Source organism: Calypte anna, chromosome 10 (genome assembly GCF_003957555.1).
Source record: "Calypte anna isolate BGI_N300 chromosome 10, bCalAnn1_v1.p, whole genome shotgun sequence".
Classification (NCBI taxonomy): Eukaryota; Metazoa; Chordata; class Aves; order Apodiformes; family Trochilidae; genus Calypte; species Calypte anna.
The window spans coordinates 10949004-10967796 of NC_044256.1; the positions used below are offsets into that span (position 1 = coordinate 10949004).

The 18793-nt window shown below is 37.8% G+C and overlaps 1 protein-coding gene across 1 annotated transcript in view; it reads right to left on the minus strand.

The window, feature by feature from the left end:
• FBN1 (fibrillin 1) overlaps nucleotides 1-18793 on the minus strand; it is a 143403-nt gene that overhangs the window by 85117 nt on the left and 39493 nt on the right. Inside the window, exons 7-9 of the mRNA XM_030456759.1 lie at nucleotides 7864-8061; nucleotides 4591-4716; nucleotides 100-225 (exon numbers count right to left, since the gene is read on the minus strand). Of these exons, the coding sequence (XP_030312619.1) occupies nucleotides 100-225; nucleotides 4591-4716; nucleotides 7864-8061 (450 nt within the window). The remainder of the gene's footprint in view (nucleotides 1-99; nucleotides 226-4590; nucleotides 4717-7863; nucleotides 8062-18793) is intronic.

The following is an 18793-nucleotide window of genomic DNA, read 5'->3' on the forward strand; positions in this document are numbered from 1 at the left end:
TACCAAGGAGATATGTTAAAATTAGTTCTGCCTATTGTAAGGAAACATATTCATAAATATCAATGACCTATTTATTCTTATTTAAAGGATTCTACTCACCTATGCACTTTAAGCCATCAGGAGCTGTATAAAACCCTGGAGGACACTTGCAGAAGTAACTGCTAACTGTGTTGGAACACTCTCCTCCATCACAGATTCCAGGAATGGTGCTGCATTCATCAATATCTTCAAGGCAAAGAGAGAAGCAGAGGCTGGTTAGCTAAATTAGTTCTTTCACAAGAATAGGTATTTCATAATTAGTATTAATGATAAAATTCCATGTAGACTCAGACTTCTCCTAACTTATGTACTCTGGGCACGATCATCAGTTTTCAGTCAGGATCTTTTTAGGCATCTTATAAACACAAGTGAAACTTAAGAAAATATTCCATCTGTAAATTGCAAAAATCCAGAGAGATTACTACTCAGTGATCATAGATTAAAATCTTGAACTGCAGAGGGCATTTACTAACTGGAAGTAACTCCTCCACTTCGAGTTTTGTGCACTAGAATTAAGAAAACTGTCACGGGACCTGCAGTGACCATAGTGATCAGGAGCTTAACTGTTATGTCTTATGGCATCTCCAGCAGCACAGCCTCCTGGCACCATACTGAGGCAATGGTTCAAAACTGACTCAAAGGGAAGTGTAGCACCTCCTGAATTGTCCATTCTTCTTACTGCACTTGGGTTTTTCTTGGAAACCCCTCATATAAAAGCATTGAGCAGCTAGGCACTGTTCAAATAATGCATTCTGACAGGATTATAGCTCAAAGCAGGATGATTGCAGGCAACAAAAATTACCTTTCCTGGCAATCTCTGCTAAGTGAATGTTCTGAAATTTCAACAGATTTCTAGACAGAAACTGAAATATCTACTGCAGAAGTCAGCTAGACTTCCAGAATTCCTCTTAGATTTTGTCAGCAATCTTTTAAAAGGTCCATATCATTGTTTTCTCCAGTAATGAATCTCAGTCCACATAACACAGAATCATAGATCAAATGCAGAAAAATTTTCAAAGTCTGCAGGAAAAAAATCACTAACAAATACCTGATCATAGCTGTACATGGAAACAGAGGGAACTTGAAGGGTTTCTTCCACAACTAGAAGTTTATATTATCCACAGTTGTGTGAAGAACAACTTAGGTCAGCCTCAATTGCTCCTTAATTACTATCAGTAGCCTGCACGTGATGTTTAGTTACTTGCCTCCCTCCCCTGTATCTACTTAGCAGCTGTATCTACTTAGCATGGCTCTCATTAATCTTCTAGGAACCTGGAGTTCAACTGAGCTGAAAAACAGCTCACTTTTTTTCCCAAAGTACCTACAAAAAGAATCAGCAAAGCAGAGCAAAAAGAGAGGTTATCCTCTAGAGGGATCAATGACAATTGCCTGTCACAGCCATCTACCATCGTTCAGTTGCTCTGGGAGAATTAAGCCAGAAATAATGGCATAACAGGACTCTGTCCGACCTCTCCTCCAGAGATCTACAAACAGATAGACACATGGCTGTAATAATGATTTCACCAACCACAAGAATTTCTGAGATGAAATACTGCAACACCACCCAACACGCCAAGGCAAAGAGTGAATAATACCATAGTCATTAAAAACGATTGGAGGAATTTAAATGTAACGCCTAAATTGGAATTTAGCCTCAACAGATGGGGGAACACCCAAAGTCCCATAGGACTGTTAATGAGCATTATAGAGAGTAGAAAGGATCTCTCTTCTACTGCAAAGATGGCAATACAAAAATTCAGCAAAATAAAAATTATGAATTACTCATCCCACTTCCCTAGGTAAACCACTGAATCCTCTAATACCTTTGTGACCCCTTGCTTGGCAGGAAAAGAGTGGAGGGACAGGGAAAGGGTGGCATACAGATAAGGAGACCTTACAGGCCAACCCATCCTCACTGGTGCAGAGCATTGGGATCCCAGTGCACACATTCCACCCCAGCATCTTGCTGACTGTCGTGATGTGGGTTGCATTCCTCACTTGGGTGTGTGAGAGGGGTGTGACTTTTTCTTCAGTGCTACTTCAAGGGTGTTGCCAAAGCCTCAAGTCCAAATGCCCTGGGAGCACTGCTAAGAGACTTCTGGCTCCTGCTTCAGGATTATACACCACAGGAGTCCCAAAAGTCTCAGTGACAAAAAATGTGGAAATTGAATTTTGGTTTGAATAGAGCCCTTAATTAACAGAGAAAAATGCAGTCGTAAATGGATCAGATTCAAGCATTTTCTGACTCAAATTCACCAATGTTTATCTTAAAGTTAGTGTTGCCACTGTTTATATAGTCAGACCTTTTTAAAAGCAAAGTCATCACTCTTTATTTTAGGGTTGAGCCTAACCCAAACAGTATTTCACTATTTATATTAGTGTTGACATACATATAAGCAACATTGTCATTGTTAGGTATGCCAGTTTCAGACAGGTAAGTAAACTCTGTGTGCTCACAAATGTCACTTCAGGAAAAGTTACTCCCTTCCATCACCACAAAAAAGTATTTACCTCAAGCATTAATGCAACTGGAAGAGGAATGCTGATATGAAGCAGTGAAATAATGTAGCACTTAAAATACAGTTTACCATCCTCTATGTTAGCTAATAAAGAGAGCTTCAGCCAACACACCTCATTTCCCATCTTGTCGTGTTGTCTCACTGTACCTTATGACTTCTATCATGATCTTACTTTAATGGGGACTCACTGCAAAAACAGTACTGGTCATTCAGCAAGCAGCTCCCAGTTCTACTAAATCAGTGACTAAGGACACGTTGCAGCTGCCAGAAGTCCTGCTTGCTGGATAGGAATTTAAACCAAGTGATGATGATATGTCAGTTATTGCATATTAGAATTAATTACAGTTAATTACTATAAGACAAATACCTTTTCTTATATTGGAGATTTCAACTTAAATCTCAGAAGGATAGCTAAGAAAAACAGAATGGATATTGTGTTGTTTCAGGAATATCTGCCTAAGTCTTGAATCACCATCATATTTCATGCCACTGGCATAAGGGGGGTTCTTTTAATCTTTTGAATTTGATTAATATCTACACAGCTTTAGCAGAAGTTGCTTTGTACATGTAATATGAAGATGGGATGAAAGTAAGTTGCTGTGTGCTGAGGCTCAAACCTTTACAGGTGTGGAATTGAAAAGGGAAAACCTCATCCCATCTTGGCAGCCAGGAGGTCACACCAAAGGGATTTCACAAGATAGGGCAAGAAATTTGTGGCAGGATTTGGGAATGAACCAAGCTATCCCAGGTTCTTCAGTCCAAGCCTGTCAACAATTACCAAGAGCAGACTCCAATGACGGTGGTGGTTTAGGTTTTTTTGTTCTGTGCTTGGGCTTTTTTGATTCAGCAATTGAAAACTACTGTAGACATGTTTATAGAATGCTGTCTGTGCAAGCCAACAGCTCTCATCTTTTCAGGTACTACTAATGAACAAGGCACATGTTCAGACTTTCCTCTTCACCACATTCTTGGTACTTCAGAAGCAAACACTTGCAGTGTTCTACTTTAAACTTTCTGCCGAAACCATTCTATGTACAAACTCCTCTGAAACTGCTTTCCCAATTAAATTATAACATTTTTCTTGAAATATGGATTTTTCTTTTGAAAGAGTGATTCTTGCAAAATTAAAAATTCCTTAAAGACTCTTGATGCAAGAAAGGGTCACTCTCAAAATCACACACCTTTACGACATTCTAAGTTGTCACTCCAGAATCACTAACCACTTATGAAACATGCCTACTGACATTTATTTTTATCTGATGAATGAAAGGAGAACCAGCTGCAAGAGTTTTAAAATTATCTGGACTTCACAGTAAAGAAGATGAATCAAAACTGTGAAATTGACACATGTTCCTTTGGTATACAAAATTATCTTAAAGCCAATGAGACATTCATGCTTAATTATTGTATTGTAGAAAAAACCAATAGTTTCAAATCACAGTTAAAAATTAGTAAGGTTTCATAAATAAACACTGCAATTTTCCACACTGTATCTAGCACATGTTGTACTTCCAAAATAGGATGACCAATAAGAAAAGGTAAAGTGTTTGACCTCTTTTAACACCTGCAACTGTAAGGAAGAGTTTAGAGTATAGTCCTGTACCCTTCACTGAGCAGTGTCAAACTCTCACTAGTGTTATAAACAGTTCACCTGCGTATGTTGGAATGTGTTGACCCTTCTAGTCATAAATACCTTTTGGTTAAAAGATCTACACAGAGATGTGTGCCTCAAGCATTTCTAAAGCAACAATTTATTTAAAAATATTTTTAGTTTTGATGTTGAATTTGTTTCAGAGGTACCTTAAACTCTGTTAAATGTTACATGAATAAAAGGCTGGAAAAGGCTGGAGAGCCAATATTTATTATTTAGGTTTAGAAGGAGCAAGGACCAATATTTGTTGTGAAAGATACTCTTGGTACATCCAAGGCAAAAGACAGTGGAATGTTTGTTACAAACTTCTAAACAAAATTGGATCCAAAAAGGAAACTTTCCCCTCCTTTGGTTCTAGTAGAAAATTCTAAAGTTTCTTACCATCACATTTTTGTGTCACTTCATTAAACTTGTGTCCAGCTGGGCATTTGCACTCAAAAGATCCAACAGTATTAATGCAATTTCCCCCTTGACAGATCCCAGGGATGGCTTGGCATTCATCCACATCTATCATATAAAAAAGGAAAAAACACCTATTTTTAATTCATTTCTCAAGCACAGACATAATAATTTGTCTACTCAAATTAAAGTAAATATGCCTAAATCCATTCTTAACCCATCATAATATTATGATACTTGCTTGTGAAGACAGACAGTAATTTTTTAATTAGTCTCTGCAAAGTTTGATTAAGTACAGTACTCTAAATATTTTCTGCAAGAAATCACATGGTTATTATTGTTATAGACATTAAACATATAACTTCCATTGTACTGTTTTTCCAAAACATCTGGGGAATGATGTGCACAGAACACAACCTGTCAAAACCAGGTTCTTTATAAAATATCTGAATCTAGGAACCCAAATTCACTTGCCCCTTGGAAAATCTTGGCAAGTCCACACAGTCCATACATAGCTCACCAGTGCAGGGATGGGAAGGCACAGAGGAGCAGTGTGCAATGTGCATGGAGGGGGCCTCATGGAGAGCCATGGGGAATTGCATGGTTATTACTGATGGAAATTATTACACTCATCACTCTAGTAAGATAAACACCAATGACCTTAAGATTAAGGATTTGACTCAAGGAGTTTCATAGTCACAATTAATGTCTCAGGAGGAATTATTAATGATCTGCTTAGACATTCATAAATTTGAAGGTTTTTTCCCTTTTATTTCTCTCTCTTTCCTTTTAACTTTGTCAGTTAAGAAAATGAAACAAGATGATATCACAGGCTAGGTAGGAAGCTCAAGACAAACATTTTCAAGAGGCCCCAGTTTTTGGCCTCACAGCTGTTTTAGCACAACATGTGTCGTCACTTAGCTGCAGAAGTGTTGCTACAGCTTAGTAACAAATAAAAAGAGACTGAAGGAGGAGTGGCACTGCAATAGGAGACGTTGGAGGTTTGGCTCCCAGTCCCCAGGGGCTGCCCTGTGTCTGCTGTGCCCCGTCCTTCAGAAGCAAACAGAGCACTCACCACCCTCCAACCCAAGTGCCTGTGCTTCCACCACTTCCCAGAGGAGCACCAGCTGCTGCTGCTAAAACACAATTTCTTGAATCCCTGGGATTGATGCTAGGATTGATTTCAACACAGGGACACAAGCTGAAGGAGAGAAGTCCTTCAAATCTCCCTTTATAAATCCTAGAGAGCCATCTGTAATGTGTCCTGGATTCTGAAAAACCAAGTATCGCATCTGTACAAAAGGCCAAGAGGCAACTTTCCTGGAAGCAACAAGTAGGAAGCTTCAGCAATGGCAAGGGGAGCATCTGTACCACTTTGCAGAGCTCCATGTAAAGATCCCTGCCTGGACTGAACAGGTCAGGAGGTGCAGCAGCAGAGCCAGAGCAGTGCTGACCCTGAGCAACCACTGTGCTGGGAGGCAGGGAGCACTAGGACAGTCTCAGCAGCACCACATTGCTGCTGGCACCCAAGCTACAGCAAAAAGCTGTGTTTTAATAACAGTTATCAGCCAGACTTCATGGAACTGTACTGTCTGAAAAAAAAAAAAAAAATAGAAGTCATGCTTCTGCCTCAAAAGTCTATTTCAAAATTCCACCTTTTGGCTTTTCCTTTTCCTCCTTTTGTCGTTAAAAATCTCAGCTGTGATATTAATTTACCTTTTGACCAGACAAAGTCAAACTGTGGGCTGTGATATGCTATTAATTTTTTAAATTAAACTTGCCCTCCCTTCAGTTCTATTTTTCTGACTTCTCCACACAATAATGTTGGGTTTTTTCTTCTCCAGAGAACCTGGATTTTATTTAACCTGTTTTTCTTTATTTAGATTGACTATGGATGTAAAATCCCTGAAATGTCTTCAGTCTGAATGGCTGTTATCTGATTTCAAAAGGACTGGATTTGGTACAATTGCATGAAAAATAAAGCTAATGTGTGGTTGCATAGAAGATCTGTATAAATTATGAACACATTACAAGAAAAGGGAAAAATGAAAAGTACAAGTCAAACAGGGCCAAAACTGTGTTGGCACTTCATACAGACCAGCATAAATGTAGCTGCATGCTGAGAGAAGTGCAAAAAGCATAAGTAGCCTTATACCAAGCTGCACAAACCCATCGGAGAGGTCACTGCAGCTTTTTCATGATATAAACAAGAGGGATATGACTAGGTGTGGCATGAGTTCAGGGGTGTGGGCCACATATTTATGCACATAGGATTTCAGAAGTGTCCAGAACCTTGATTCACAGATTTCTGCACAATGTACTTCTGACCTTTGCACCAGCTTTGTCTTGTCCTGTGAGAGAGGGTATCTACATTTTTACTGCAATGGAATGCCTTGATGTCCTTCACAGGAATGTCATTATTAAATAAAATTACTCATATATTTATAATCTTTATCTCCCCTATTTTCAAAAATACAGTATCTTATTAAAAAATTTTAGACAGATTGAAATAAACTAGCCCTAAAGATACGGCCCTGGGAATGTATAATCCACATCAGTTTAATACATAGCTGCCCCTGTTAACATTCTCCTGTTTCCTGCCAGACATCCAGACAATAAAAGAATTTATACAGCTGGAACTATTAGAATAAAAGCCAAAAGCAGTGTAAGGACTTTCTCTGGTAAGGCATGTTCTGAAAGAAGTAAGCAACATCTGGGCAGATTTTATTATTTGAAACAAATGCAAATGCATTTCCAAAACTGTTTAAAATATATAATAGGGCATTTCAAATGGCACAACATGCACTTTTCTCTAGGTCAAAGCAGTGTAGTTCAGGACGTAAGACACCCAAGATGAAACCAAAAGCTACAAATTTTAGGTAAAAAAAACCCAGCCACCACAGATTGATTTCCACGTGTTTTGAGTGCTTTTCGAAACACAATAAATTCTTCCACGGAATGATCAAGTGATATGCACAGAAAAACACCATTACAGAACCAAGGGAAAGAGTTGCTGGCAGTGAGAAATTCATTAAGGTGCTGGCTCCTCTCACATGACCTAAATTACTAAAGTACTCACTTGAGCATCAGGCACTCAACTGATTCATGAAGTAATGCATTTGACAATGTTTTTCCATTCTTCACAGGTATAGCCGAGAATGGCTTAGGACAGGTTATTCACAGCAGTGTAACTCAATTAAGATTAATCCAGTAACAATTTCAGCAGCTTTTGGGGAAGCTTTGCTGCTAATTTACCTTGACAGGCCCCAGTTCGAATGTTTGGAATGAAGCCCCGGCGGCAGGGGTGGGGCTGAGCAGGACACATCTCACAGGGGTGGCCCCAGGCTCTCCCAACTGTTGCACAGCAAAGGGTTTTTGTGCAGACAATTCCACTGAGCTGTCCCTGGCACATCTGGTTGGTTATCAGAGTGAAGCAAGGGCCGGTCCGGTAATCTGTGGCAAAGAGAAAAGAGGGAATCAGCATCACAACAAATCATAAGAAAGCAAAGCAACACCACATACAGGCAAATCTGCACATAAATTGCCCAGCAATTGACTTAATAAATTGACTTAACCATGCTCTGCAGGTGATTTTTCTTGAGTTTTCTTCTCATTCAAATGCACTGAAAACAAGCAGCTCTATACATACATCACAAATATTTTACCAGCATTATTACACACTTAACGTTCTGCAAGTCTCTTTGCTGTTTGGTTTAATCTCCCGTATTTTCATCAGTTTGTTTTAAATAATGAAGTAAAACTGATAAAGTAGTTAAAATACATTACTTTCCATGAGCGTTGGTCTCAAATGAGTCTCACGGGAAGGGGATACAGTCTGCAGGAAGTCCTCTGATAAGAGTTTTCCCTTTTGTTCAGGCATATGCTGTATCAATATGTGGTATATCTGGGTAAATTGTGCCTACAGCTGAATGAAGGGCATGTGGAACACATCTGCTTTGATTTGGTTATGGCAGGTCAGGCCACTTAGCCAACAGACAGAATTAAGCTAAGATTTTAATAAAATACTAGTAGGTTTTATTTTGTTCCATTCTCCAAGGGCAATAACCAAACAGTGTACTGCCAATTTTTGCTGTCTCCCGTACATCCGGGGTGCACACTCCAGTTAATCCTTCACCAGTGACCCTAAAATGTTTTTCTGTTATGGTCCAGCAGGACAGAGTCCAGCATCCTGTAAGTGCAGCCAGATAATTATGAACCTGATGTTTGTCTGTACTGAAATAGTTACCAGGTGCCTCAGCCAAAATCACAAAGTAATTCATGCTGCCTTGTAACCATGGTATTATAAATTCCTCCTATTTTCCTGCCACTTCCAAATTTTATTAACAATAATTTTTTGTCTTAACCACTGATAGTGTTAAATAAGACAGAAGTGAGAACAGATGCCTTTCCTATCTGCCCCATCTCCCTCCACCAGGTGCCTCTTGAAACTTTTTTTTAACATTGACCTTAGTTCCAGTCCAGGGATTCTGTGTCCTTATGCTATAATTCTGCTGATTAATCAAGCCACTCTTTGATATAATAAATAAAACAGCTTACAGAAGCCCTGTAAGATATACAGTCATGCTATACTGTTACTACTATCACCATCAATTAAACATGAACTTCCATGAAAGGATGTTTAGTTACTCTGGAAGAATTATTTCTGATAAACATGTACTAAACGATTCTTCATTATTCTTCATTACTTACGTATCACATAGTTGCTCTTCTATCTTAAAACCCATCTTATCTTCTAAACTAACTAAAACTTATCTTCTATCTTATAACCTATCTTAGGTTATAAAAGACCTCTTCAGCTTTTAAAAGAGGTCTCTTTTAAAGAGCTAAACATCACCTCTTCAGCTTTTAAAATAATGGAACAAGAGTAATTTTGTTCTAGACTCTGGAAATTTGTCCTGTATTTCCAGATTTATGAAGAACTCATGTGCATGATATGAAAGGCCTATAGCTAGTTCTTTTCAGTCTTGCTGGCGTTGGTTAGCTGGACTAACATTTTAAAAATATAAATGTAATTACTGCTATTTAATGTCATTCTGAAATTCTACCAGATTGCAAATACAAGATTTCAGTCCTGTCTCCTCCAAAGAGTACAGCTACATTTACTGAACACTTCTCCATCCCTAGCCATTCTGTCAGCCTCATCATGAAATGCTTCAGAATCTCTGACAGCCTCTCTTTCCTTTCATTACTTAATTCCTTTTCATCACTTCAACCTATTTTTGGCTTGGTATTTTTCATTTTGTCCCTTCACTTTCCAAACTAATTTCCCAAACTAGAACTTGTATTATTTTTTCCCCCACCTTTAAGCATTTTTGTAACTGCTTTCATTTTCCAGTAAGACAGGTCTGGTTTGCTTTTGTCAAAACTCACATTGCCCTATTTCTCATTTCTCATTGCAGACATGCAGCTCTGGATGCTTGTAGTACAAAACCAAAATTACCAAATTACTAGCTTTATCCTATTCCCTAAGCACTCAAATGAATACAATTTTAGTTCCAAGAGCAATTCTTCACCCTTGAACAAGCTGAGGTCTAAAAGTGCTATCTGCTTTACTGTATGCAAAACTCCCATTATAAAACTCCTAATATTAAAACAATAAATGACAATTTCTTTGGTGACACCACAGTTTTGTGTCAGCAACAGGAAATCTCCAGTGTACCTCCTCAGAATGAAATGCCTCATTGTAAATTTTCCCTATGCTGTTTATATATAGCTGGTTTAAAAAAAGACTCATTTTGTTCTCTGTTGCAGTGGGAAGCATGCGTCAGACTGTGGTGAATAATCTATCTTGTATTTTATAGTAGAATATGAATGGATCAGCATTTACAATTGTTTGCTTTCAATCTATAAATGACCCGGTAGTGGCTGATGTGACTTAGAAATATGGTGAACCCAATGAAGCCTATTTCATAATCATGCAGATCTTTACACGAGCTTTTAGTAACAAGAAGTAGGTCAAATATGCACTCAAAACCATTCCTATTTATTATTATTCAAGTTCACAGCACTTTAGTATGGAGGATTATAGACTTTGTTTCCCCTTAACTGTTTGCCTTGATAAGTTCTATCCTTAATACTGAGTTCTCTGCTGGGTACAACTTTCCTTCTATTTTCTCAAATACAAACTTTCACCTTTTCAGAAGTAAGATTTTCTTTTGCATTCTTAATGGAGAATTCTAAAGGCCAGAAAATACAAGACCGTTTGCATGTTTGTGCCCAGAGAGAAATCCACACTTCAAGTGCATTTTTTGTACAGATGCTTAATAAAAGAGTTCTAAACTTAAAAGCGTTCTTAATAGACATTTTAAGATTTTTTAACACATTACAAGATAAACGCCTACAAGAAGGAAATGGGATTCCACTAATACCATGGCAAAACAAAAAGAGAATAGGATCACATATCAACAGATTTCCTTGAATAACACCATTGTCCTTGAAGGTGTTTTATTTTAGGAATTATGCAGATCTCAGAAGATGCAGTAAACCCTATGGTCTATGCTACAAGGCACCAACTTGGGATAAAAATTTAAAACACAAGTCCTTGTACTTTAACAACAGTTTCCTCATACATTTGTGTCATTTGAGATTACTTCAATGAGTATAGCTCAAACACAGGGTTCCAAGTGATCAGTCAGGAGCTGAAAACTTACAGGGAAAGAATGGGGAAAACCTTAGCCAGAAAAGCTATTAGAGAGTTTGTTTGGGTTTTTTTCCAGAGCTAATTTCATTTTAACTGAAGAACATTGAGACTTGAAAATACTTCAGTGAAATGATTTTTTAAAGATGTTCAACTGATAATTCAAATGTGTTAAGTCACTTCTAATGCAAATTTCAGCACATGCAAGAAGCCCTCACTAAAGCATTAGTCACGGTTATCTAACAACTTTATCTGCTTCTTCACATCTTAACTATTCTGATAAGGAATAATTCCACAAGGAACCTCAGACAACCGAGAAGACAGCAGAAACTGTAAAACCACATTAAGTTTATATACTGCCAAAAAGAGCAGGAGGAAAATAGAACAAGGCTGCTTTACAGCATGTAAGAATCCAGATTATTAAGTTCGCAGGAAAGAATCAAGTTGCATTTTGATCTAGAGCTCATTCCTGTTTCAGGCACAATCATCAAATAATTTCAGTTATCTTCTCAAAAGATCCTTTATGTTCCTAAAAGCACCAGAGAGGCTGCTGAAATATGTAGTACTGGCAGCCTTTGATCAAAACCAAGCACAGCAATAAATAATGATAATTGTTCCAAGTATTGCTGGACAGCACCAAAGAGACTCAGAGCACCAGTATAATGCAAGGCTTTCTACACAAGATACACATCTTAAGTCCTCAGTTCATGTTAACCTCTGCTTGTTTTCAAACACAATATAGTATTTAATGTAAAAATAAAGATTTAAACAAACAAACAAAACCAAACTGAACTCATGAAACCCAGATTAAACAATTATGCCAGTAAAAGGATAAGTATGAAATTCTGGTCACTATTTCTTTAAAGATTTGTTCCTTATAAATTGCCTATAAAGAGTTCCTGATGTTTCCAAGTAACAGCCTGGTTTTGCAAATTGATAACCACCTGCTAGGGAGGTTGACAGACTGCCCCATCCCTGTTAAAGTAATTGGAAACTGAATGGGTGCAAAGGTCAAAGGACCCTAGCAAGCCAGCATTTATCTTCTGATGATCAAGATCTCATTACTGAAACCAGGAAAATGACATCTCTTGTCACCTTAAAGAAATGGCTAATGGTAAAATGAGTGCTGTGCATGCAGAGCTCAGACAGTGCCTTGTGCTGCACCCTGGCTGAGCAGGAAACCCAGAAACCCAGAGCAGATCACCCAGAGTGATCCCTCCTCACTCTCTGTACTTCACATGGCTAAATTCTTCATGAACCCCCAAATCCAGCCAAGACTGCCATGTAAATGAAACCACCCTGAGCAACATAAACTGGAAACTTTCCCTTTCTTTAGTACAGGGGAAAAGGGAAATAAACGAATATTCCATTAACAAACAAATAACAAAAGAAAGGTCAGAAAGATCTCTAAGGCAAGTGAAGTACCTGCAAGCCAATCTTTAGTACAAGTTACTTTCCTGCCTAGCAGTGTTTTTACTTCTGCTGTTTGATGGTGTGAATTGTTTGGGGTCTTCTTACCAGCTGGGGATGAAAGAGGAATGTCGGAGGTGAGACTGCACAAGGCAGAAGCACAATCTCATCTCTACAAAGCCCACTCAGCACTGCTCAAGTGTGACCCACTGCACTTGACAGCCTGTGCCATGGCTTGGCCAGGCAACAGAGAAGAGATTGGCAACTATTTGTAGCCAAGAATGCTCTTTTGGAAACTGATCCCATGCAGCCTAAGAATAATGCCAGCTAAAAGGTTGGTGGTCTGAGTTTCAAGTAGCAGAAACCTTTTAACACAGTTTATGACTTCAGGCAAATATCAACTGTTTTTTCTCAAGCATCCGAAATGTGTATTTATAATGAGAAGGAAAAAAAAATAAATTAATAGCAATTCCATTTTTCAATGGCATTCTTAAAGTGCAAACAGAAAAGTTAAATGGAGCAAGAACTAGTAACCATTTAGTTACAAGGAGGAAAAGCACAAAAACAAAACAGATAATTAAAATGCAGCACTCTGCCACTGGGGGCAGGAACTTTATTAGAAACTAAGCTTCCATCTTTCCCAGGCCTGGGATGGCAGGTGTCAAGAATGCTATATATAAGGAAAGATAACACACCTCAATTACGGCGGGGGGAAAATTTGCCTAAACCACAGTTTTTAGATCAGAAAAAGCAGAATTTGGACTGGAAAAACAGATAATGGGATTTCCAAGAGTATCCAAAAATGTCCAGTGGTTGGACACATATATGGGAAAAATTAACAGGGGAGAAATAAACTCTGAATGTATCTACTTAAATATCACCACTAAGAATAACATCAAGAAAATTATGTTTTTGCAGCAGGGATAAAGTCAGTGTTAAAAAAAAAATGACTATACAAACAACTATATTGTTAATGGAAAAATACAGATTCTATAACCCTATGTTTCACTGTACTGCAATCATTTGACCCTCTTCAGAGAAGGTTGCAATACATTTAAAGATGATGGAGAAAACCACCATATGCCTCATTTCAGAAGACAGGATCTGCTGTGCCATTAATTAGAATTTTTTCTGTAAAATTCCAATAATTACAGAATCTTGAACTTAGACAAGAGCACAGCACAACCAAGCTGAATGTAGCAGCAAGCACCACCATAGCACGGAGTTACAGAACACAAAGCTTTAGCACTTCAGCCTCAGTTTCCAGATGTCCTTCAAAGTGACTCTGGGTATTTTCAGACACCATAAAATCTCCTGATAAGGACAAAAAGAACAAAACACTTTGCACCCATTTCCCTCCCAAAAGATTAATGCAAACCTGTGTTTGCCACTGTACCAGAGAAACAGAGAAGGGACAATGTGCTTGTAATTCCCTTTTCACTTGCAAAATGTCCCCCTTTACAACTGATTTTATGCTATTATGAAATCATGTTTTGCATGCAGGACATCAGGGCTTTTAAAGGCTGGTCAGAAAAGTGAATGGCCATGCTGGGAACCCATAGGATAACTTCTGTCTTTCCTGCTAGGGGACATGTCACACAGCTCACTTCCATGGACTGAATCAAGACCCAGACACACAACACAACATTCAAATGTTTGCTCAGTGCACTGACTTCCAACCACTTAAAAAGTTAGACACAATAATTCTCTGTCCACAGGTGACACTGAAAGGCTCGTTTATAAATGCATCCAATCACAACAACTCTTTTTTTCCACACGGGCCATTTCCTTTAATAGTTACTCATGGTTAAGCACTCCTTATCCTCTCCTGCCCACAGCCAGACAACATTACTCACCCCACTCAGATCCCAATGTGTTATCATTGGAAAGTACATGGCAAAGATATCAGAGGGTGTTCGGAAGGAAAGAAAACAAAACTTTGTAAATATTTTAAAACTCATTTCTTAGAGTGCCTAAAACAGGTTTGGTAGGGTTTAGCTGTGGTGTGATGAAATGACCATGATGCCAGTTCTGCCAGTGCCAGAGATGGCTTCACACACTAACAAAATTCATTCCCAGCTGCTTCAGCACATAGAGCAGCACAGAGCTTCAGCTGCAGAGATTTAACACTGGCTAGTGCTAAAATGTCACTGGAACTGGGGATTCAGAGTGCAACCACTCAGGCAGTTTCTGGCAGAGGTATAAATGTGGCAGCAGAAATGTCTCAAAATACCACAGCTGTGCTGTGGACAGATCTCAGCTCCAAGTTGCCTCTCATTATTTTAACAAGAGGAAAAGACATCCATGGAAGCATATCTAACACTTACAATAAATAACTTCCACTGGTATCATAACTCCTTAAGCTTTATTAGCCACAAAAGTTAGTTACTTCCTCATATATTGCAGCCCCAGGAATATTATCTTCTAATTCATGATCCTGATGACCCCATTTCTGCATGTTTTCCTCTCCCTTTTTACGAACTTTTCTCCTATATTGACTGGCTGGCACATTTCAGCCCAAATTTATTTTCCATTCCATAAGCTGCTTCAAAAATCGATTTCTGCACAACTGATCTGTTTAACATGCATATCTAGCAAATACTACCTAGTCTTCCTAGGATACTGGTTAAAGAACAGGACTTTTGAATAACAGCTTACTAGCCTAGTGAGACTAACATCATCAGTTGCATTTGATGTACAGAACAATTCAGGCTGACCATTTTCAGAAGTATTTTGGCAATCCATTTTCAGGAACAAATACACAACTATTTTCATGCCAATTTTGTTCTTGCAACTGACACAGTTCTTGAAGTCTGTAACTGAAAAGTAATAACATTACAGTAATAAAATAAAAGAAGTTTAAAAAAATTATTATAGAATCAGAGTGATTTGTTGCACACATTTTAATCCAACACGCAGACTAAGCATTTCACCAAAATCAAGGCTTTAGCTCTGTTGTTCCCAATTATGTGAGGCAGCAGTCCAAACACAGAAAATTGTTACCACATTTTATTCTTTTCCATGATGAAGAAAACAGTAAGCGATGCAGTTAAACGCTGAATAACTTCTCATTTCTGAATAATCAGTTACCTGACAAACTCTTACCCACCCTACTTCACTGTATAAGCTACAAAGGAACATTTCTTTGCAAATTTTAATTTTTCCAATTTCTTTTACAGGCTAGCAACAATGAAAAAAAAATCTGAGTTGATTTCCATCTCTCTTTTTGAAAAAAAAAAAAAAATAACTAACTTTGGTGACATATTTATTGTCAAGACCAGATGATTATTAAGGAGAATGGATTCAGTTGAAGAACTCTGGAAGTTTTACTTAAAAAGAAGAAGTTGGCTGAAGTTTATTACTACTTTTAAGAAGTGCCACGTTATAGAAACTCTCTTAACTTACCACAAAATATTAACTATTAAATATCAAAGTAAAGGCAAAGCTAGTAGACGAGCTCTGTATTTTTCTTCTCTGGCTACAGAAGACACTGACTACAAAATAACTGAGACTATCCAAAATAATGCAAACTCTTTAAGAAAAATAAGTCCTAATGACTTACAGTCTATTAAATAGAGCAGCATCCAAAGAAAAGGAAAATGCTTTCAGACAATGCAACATAGAGCATTTAAAGAGACAGTGCTCACAGTTAAAAAGAGAGGGAGAGGTACAATACATTAGAAATAAGCTTTTTTTTTTTTTTTCTCTAAAATATAAATGTTCCTCTGCAGTGTCATGAAACACAATACAACTGCAGAGCACTGGAATGAAGCTCAGTCCAGAACTGAAACTGATTTATAAATAAAAAAGGGGGGTGAGAGGAGTAAGGGAGCCAACTTCACTGCTCAAGCTAAGTGAAATACAGTGAGTAAACACACATCAGGAAAGATGAGAAATCGACTCACTTTCAGTGTGGCTCACTTAAAGGGAAGGCAGTAAATGTAATCATGATGGTTTGGGTGTTGGTAAATATATATATAATCATAATGACACATGAACATGTTTGTGGTCCAAACAGAATGCAGAACTTCTAAAGCCCTGGCAGCTCTTTAACAAGGTAATTAGAGCAATCAACAATTTCTTCTCACTGCTTTATAACAGCTGCCAGGACAAGCTGGCTTGTCCTAAGCAAGTTCCCTCTTTGCCATAACCCAAAAGGACCAGCACTCCTGAGAAATTATAGCAATGGAAAACTTGTACCAAACAAAAGCTGGGGGCACACAGATTGTATTCCTGTGAAGACTCCTCTCTGCACAGCAGACAGTTCCCTGACCAAATTTCTTCATCCTTGCACTTGCCCAGGTTTTTGTATTCTCAGTGCTTCCCCTATACATGTATTTTTAGTGATAGGATTTTAGTGATGACAGATTTAATGCAAGGTAAGAACTGAATTATTTTTTATTAGCCTGAAAACTTTTTACTAGTTAATACTGTTCTTTTTGAGTAAGATTGTAACACAGTTTTATGTTGTAAACAGATTTTCACAGAAATATTTTGACAATTATTTTGTGACTGTGTAATAACACAAATTCTCAGAAAGAGTTAGAAATTCAAGTCAGTTATGTACAAAAATTGCTTCAGACACTAGTATCTCACCTCTGTGTATGGTGAAACACATCAACCATTTAGCTGAAATACCATGAAATACCCTTTGTGTTACAGGATCAGACTCTTTCCTCAATGAAACTGTAGCATCAGTCTGTGTGTGGAACACTGTAACCATGATCAGAATCTGGCCCATTTTGCATAACCACATATATGGGATTTGCTTTAAGACTGTGGTCTAAAAATCAACATAGTATAACAACGTGCACTGCCACCTCTGAATGAGCCTGATGGTATCTCTGTTGAAATCTTACAAAATACATTCTGGAATTCTGGAATTACCTTATGTATCCAATACCTATTGCTAGAAGTAGGAAACATCTCTTTCCAAGAATACAAATGATCTCAGAAGTGTTTTCAGATAAGTATAATTTTACAAAATACATATACCACAGGTGCCAACATAAAGCACTCGTATTTCATTATTCTGTTTTTTGTACAATTCTGGATATGTTACTATGGAGCCTACCTCTCTGTTATTATTACTCTTCTGGCCTTCTTTGGATTTTACAAGTTTTCAGCAATTACAGGGCTTGCTCTCATTTAAGGCCTTCCTGTAATACCTACTGAAGCATTAAATTGCTCTGCTCCTTACTGTGAATGATCTTCAAAAAATCTATGATAGTCACAGAGCTCCTAGACCTCTGTATTTATTGGAAAAAGCCAATGAACATTAGATATATTAGCATTTCGTTTTCAAAAGTAAACTCATTGTTTCTTTGAGCTCTAAAGTCATTCCTGTCATCATTGACCATTTGGTTGTTAAGGAGTTTTTTCTTCATTTAGGACTGATAGGTGGATGTTCCCCAGAGTCAATGAGTGACTGGCCTCAAGAGACTGAGCACTTTCTGCATCCACCACATCTTTAATCTAAGGAAAATAGAAACTATTTAGGACAACTGTAAATTGAATACTCTTTGTTGAAACCACAAAGGCTTAATTTCATTAAGTATTGTAAAACATTTTAAAAAAATTATATATATATTTATATGAATCAACACAGAACTATCAAACTTAGGGTAAAGTGCACACTTTTTTTTTTCCTCATCTGTGTGGGGTACAAAAGATTTAAACTATCCTCCAAAAGATAAGTAAATACACAAAGTAATAGGAATCACTCAGATGTAGGTCAACAAACTACAAGCCTCACCAGCTCCCAAAGAGGAGTGCTTAACTTCTGAGTAAGAGAGGTGTGCTAGACTCCCTTTCTCAGTTCCCACTGCACGGTGCAACATGCTACATGGCCTGGCACAGCTACACATGACTGCTAATGCATCATGATGTATTAGTACTAGAACCTAAAACATATGAGAATTAGAGACCCACAGAGCACAGCAGTCCTTTAAATACATTTTTCCATTCTTAAAAACCTTTAAAATGCCTTGTAATTAAATATAGTGTTTATAGAATTAACTATGGTATTTATAGGTAAACCAATAATTACGTTAAATTTACAAAGCTCTTACAGGCCTTGCTTCTGTTTACAGATAAAAGTATCCACAGAAACTGCTG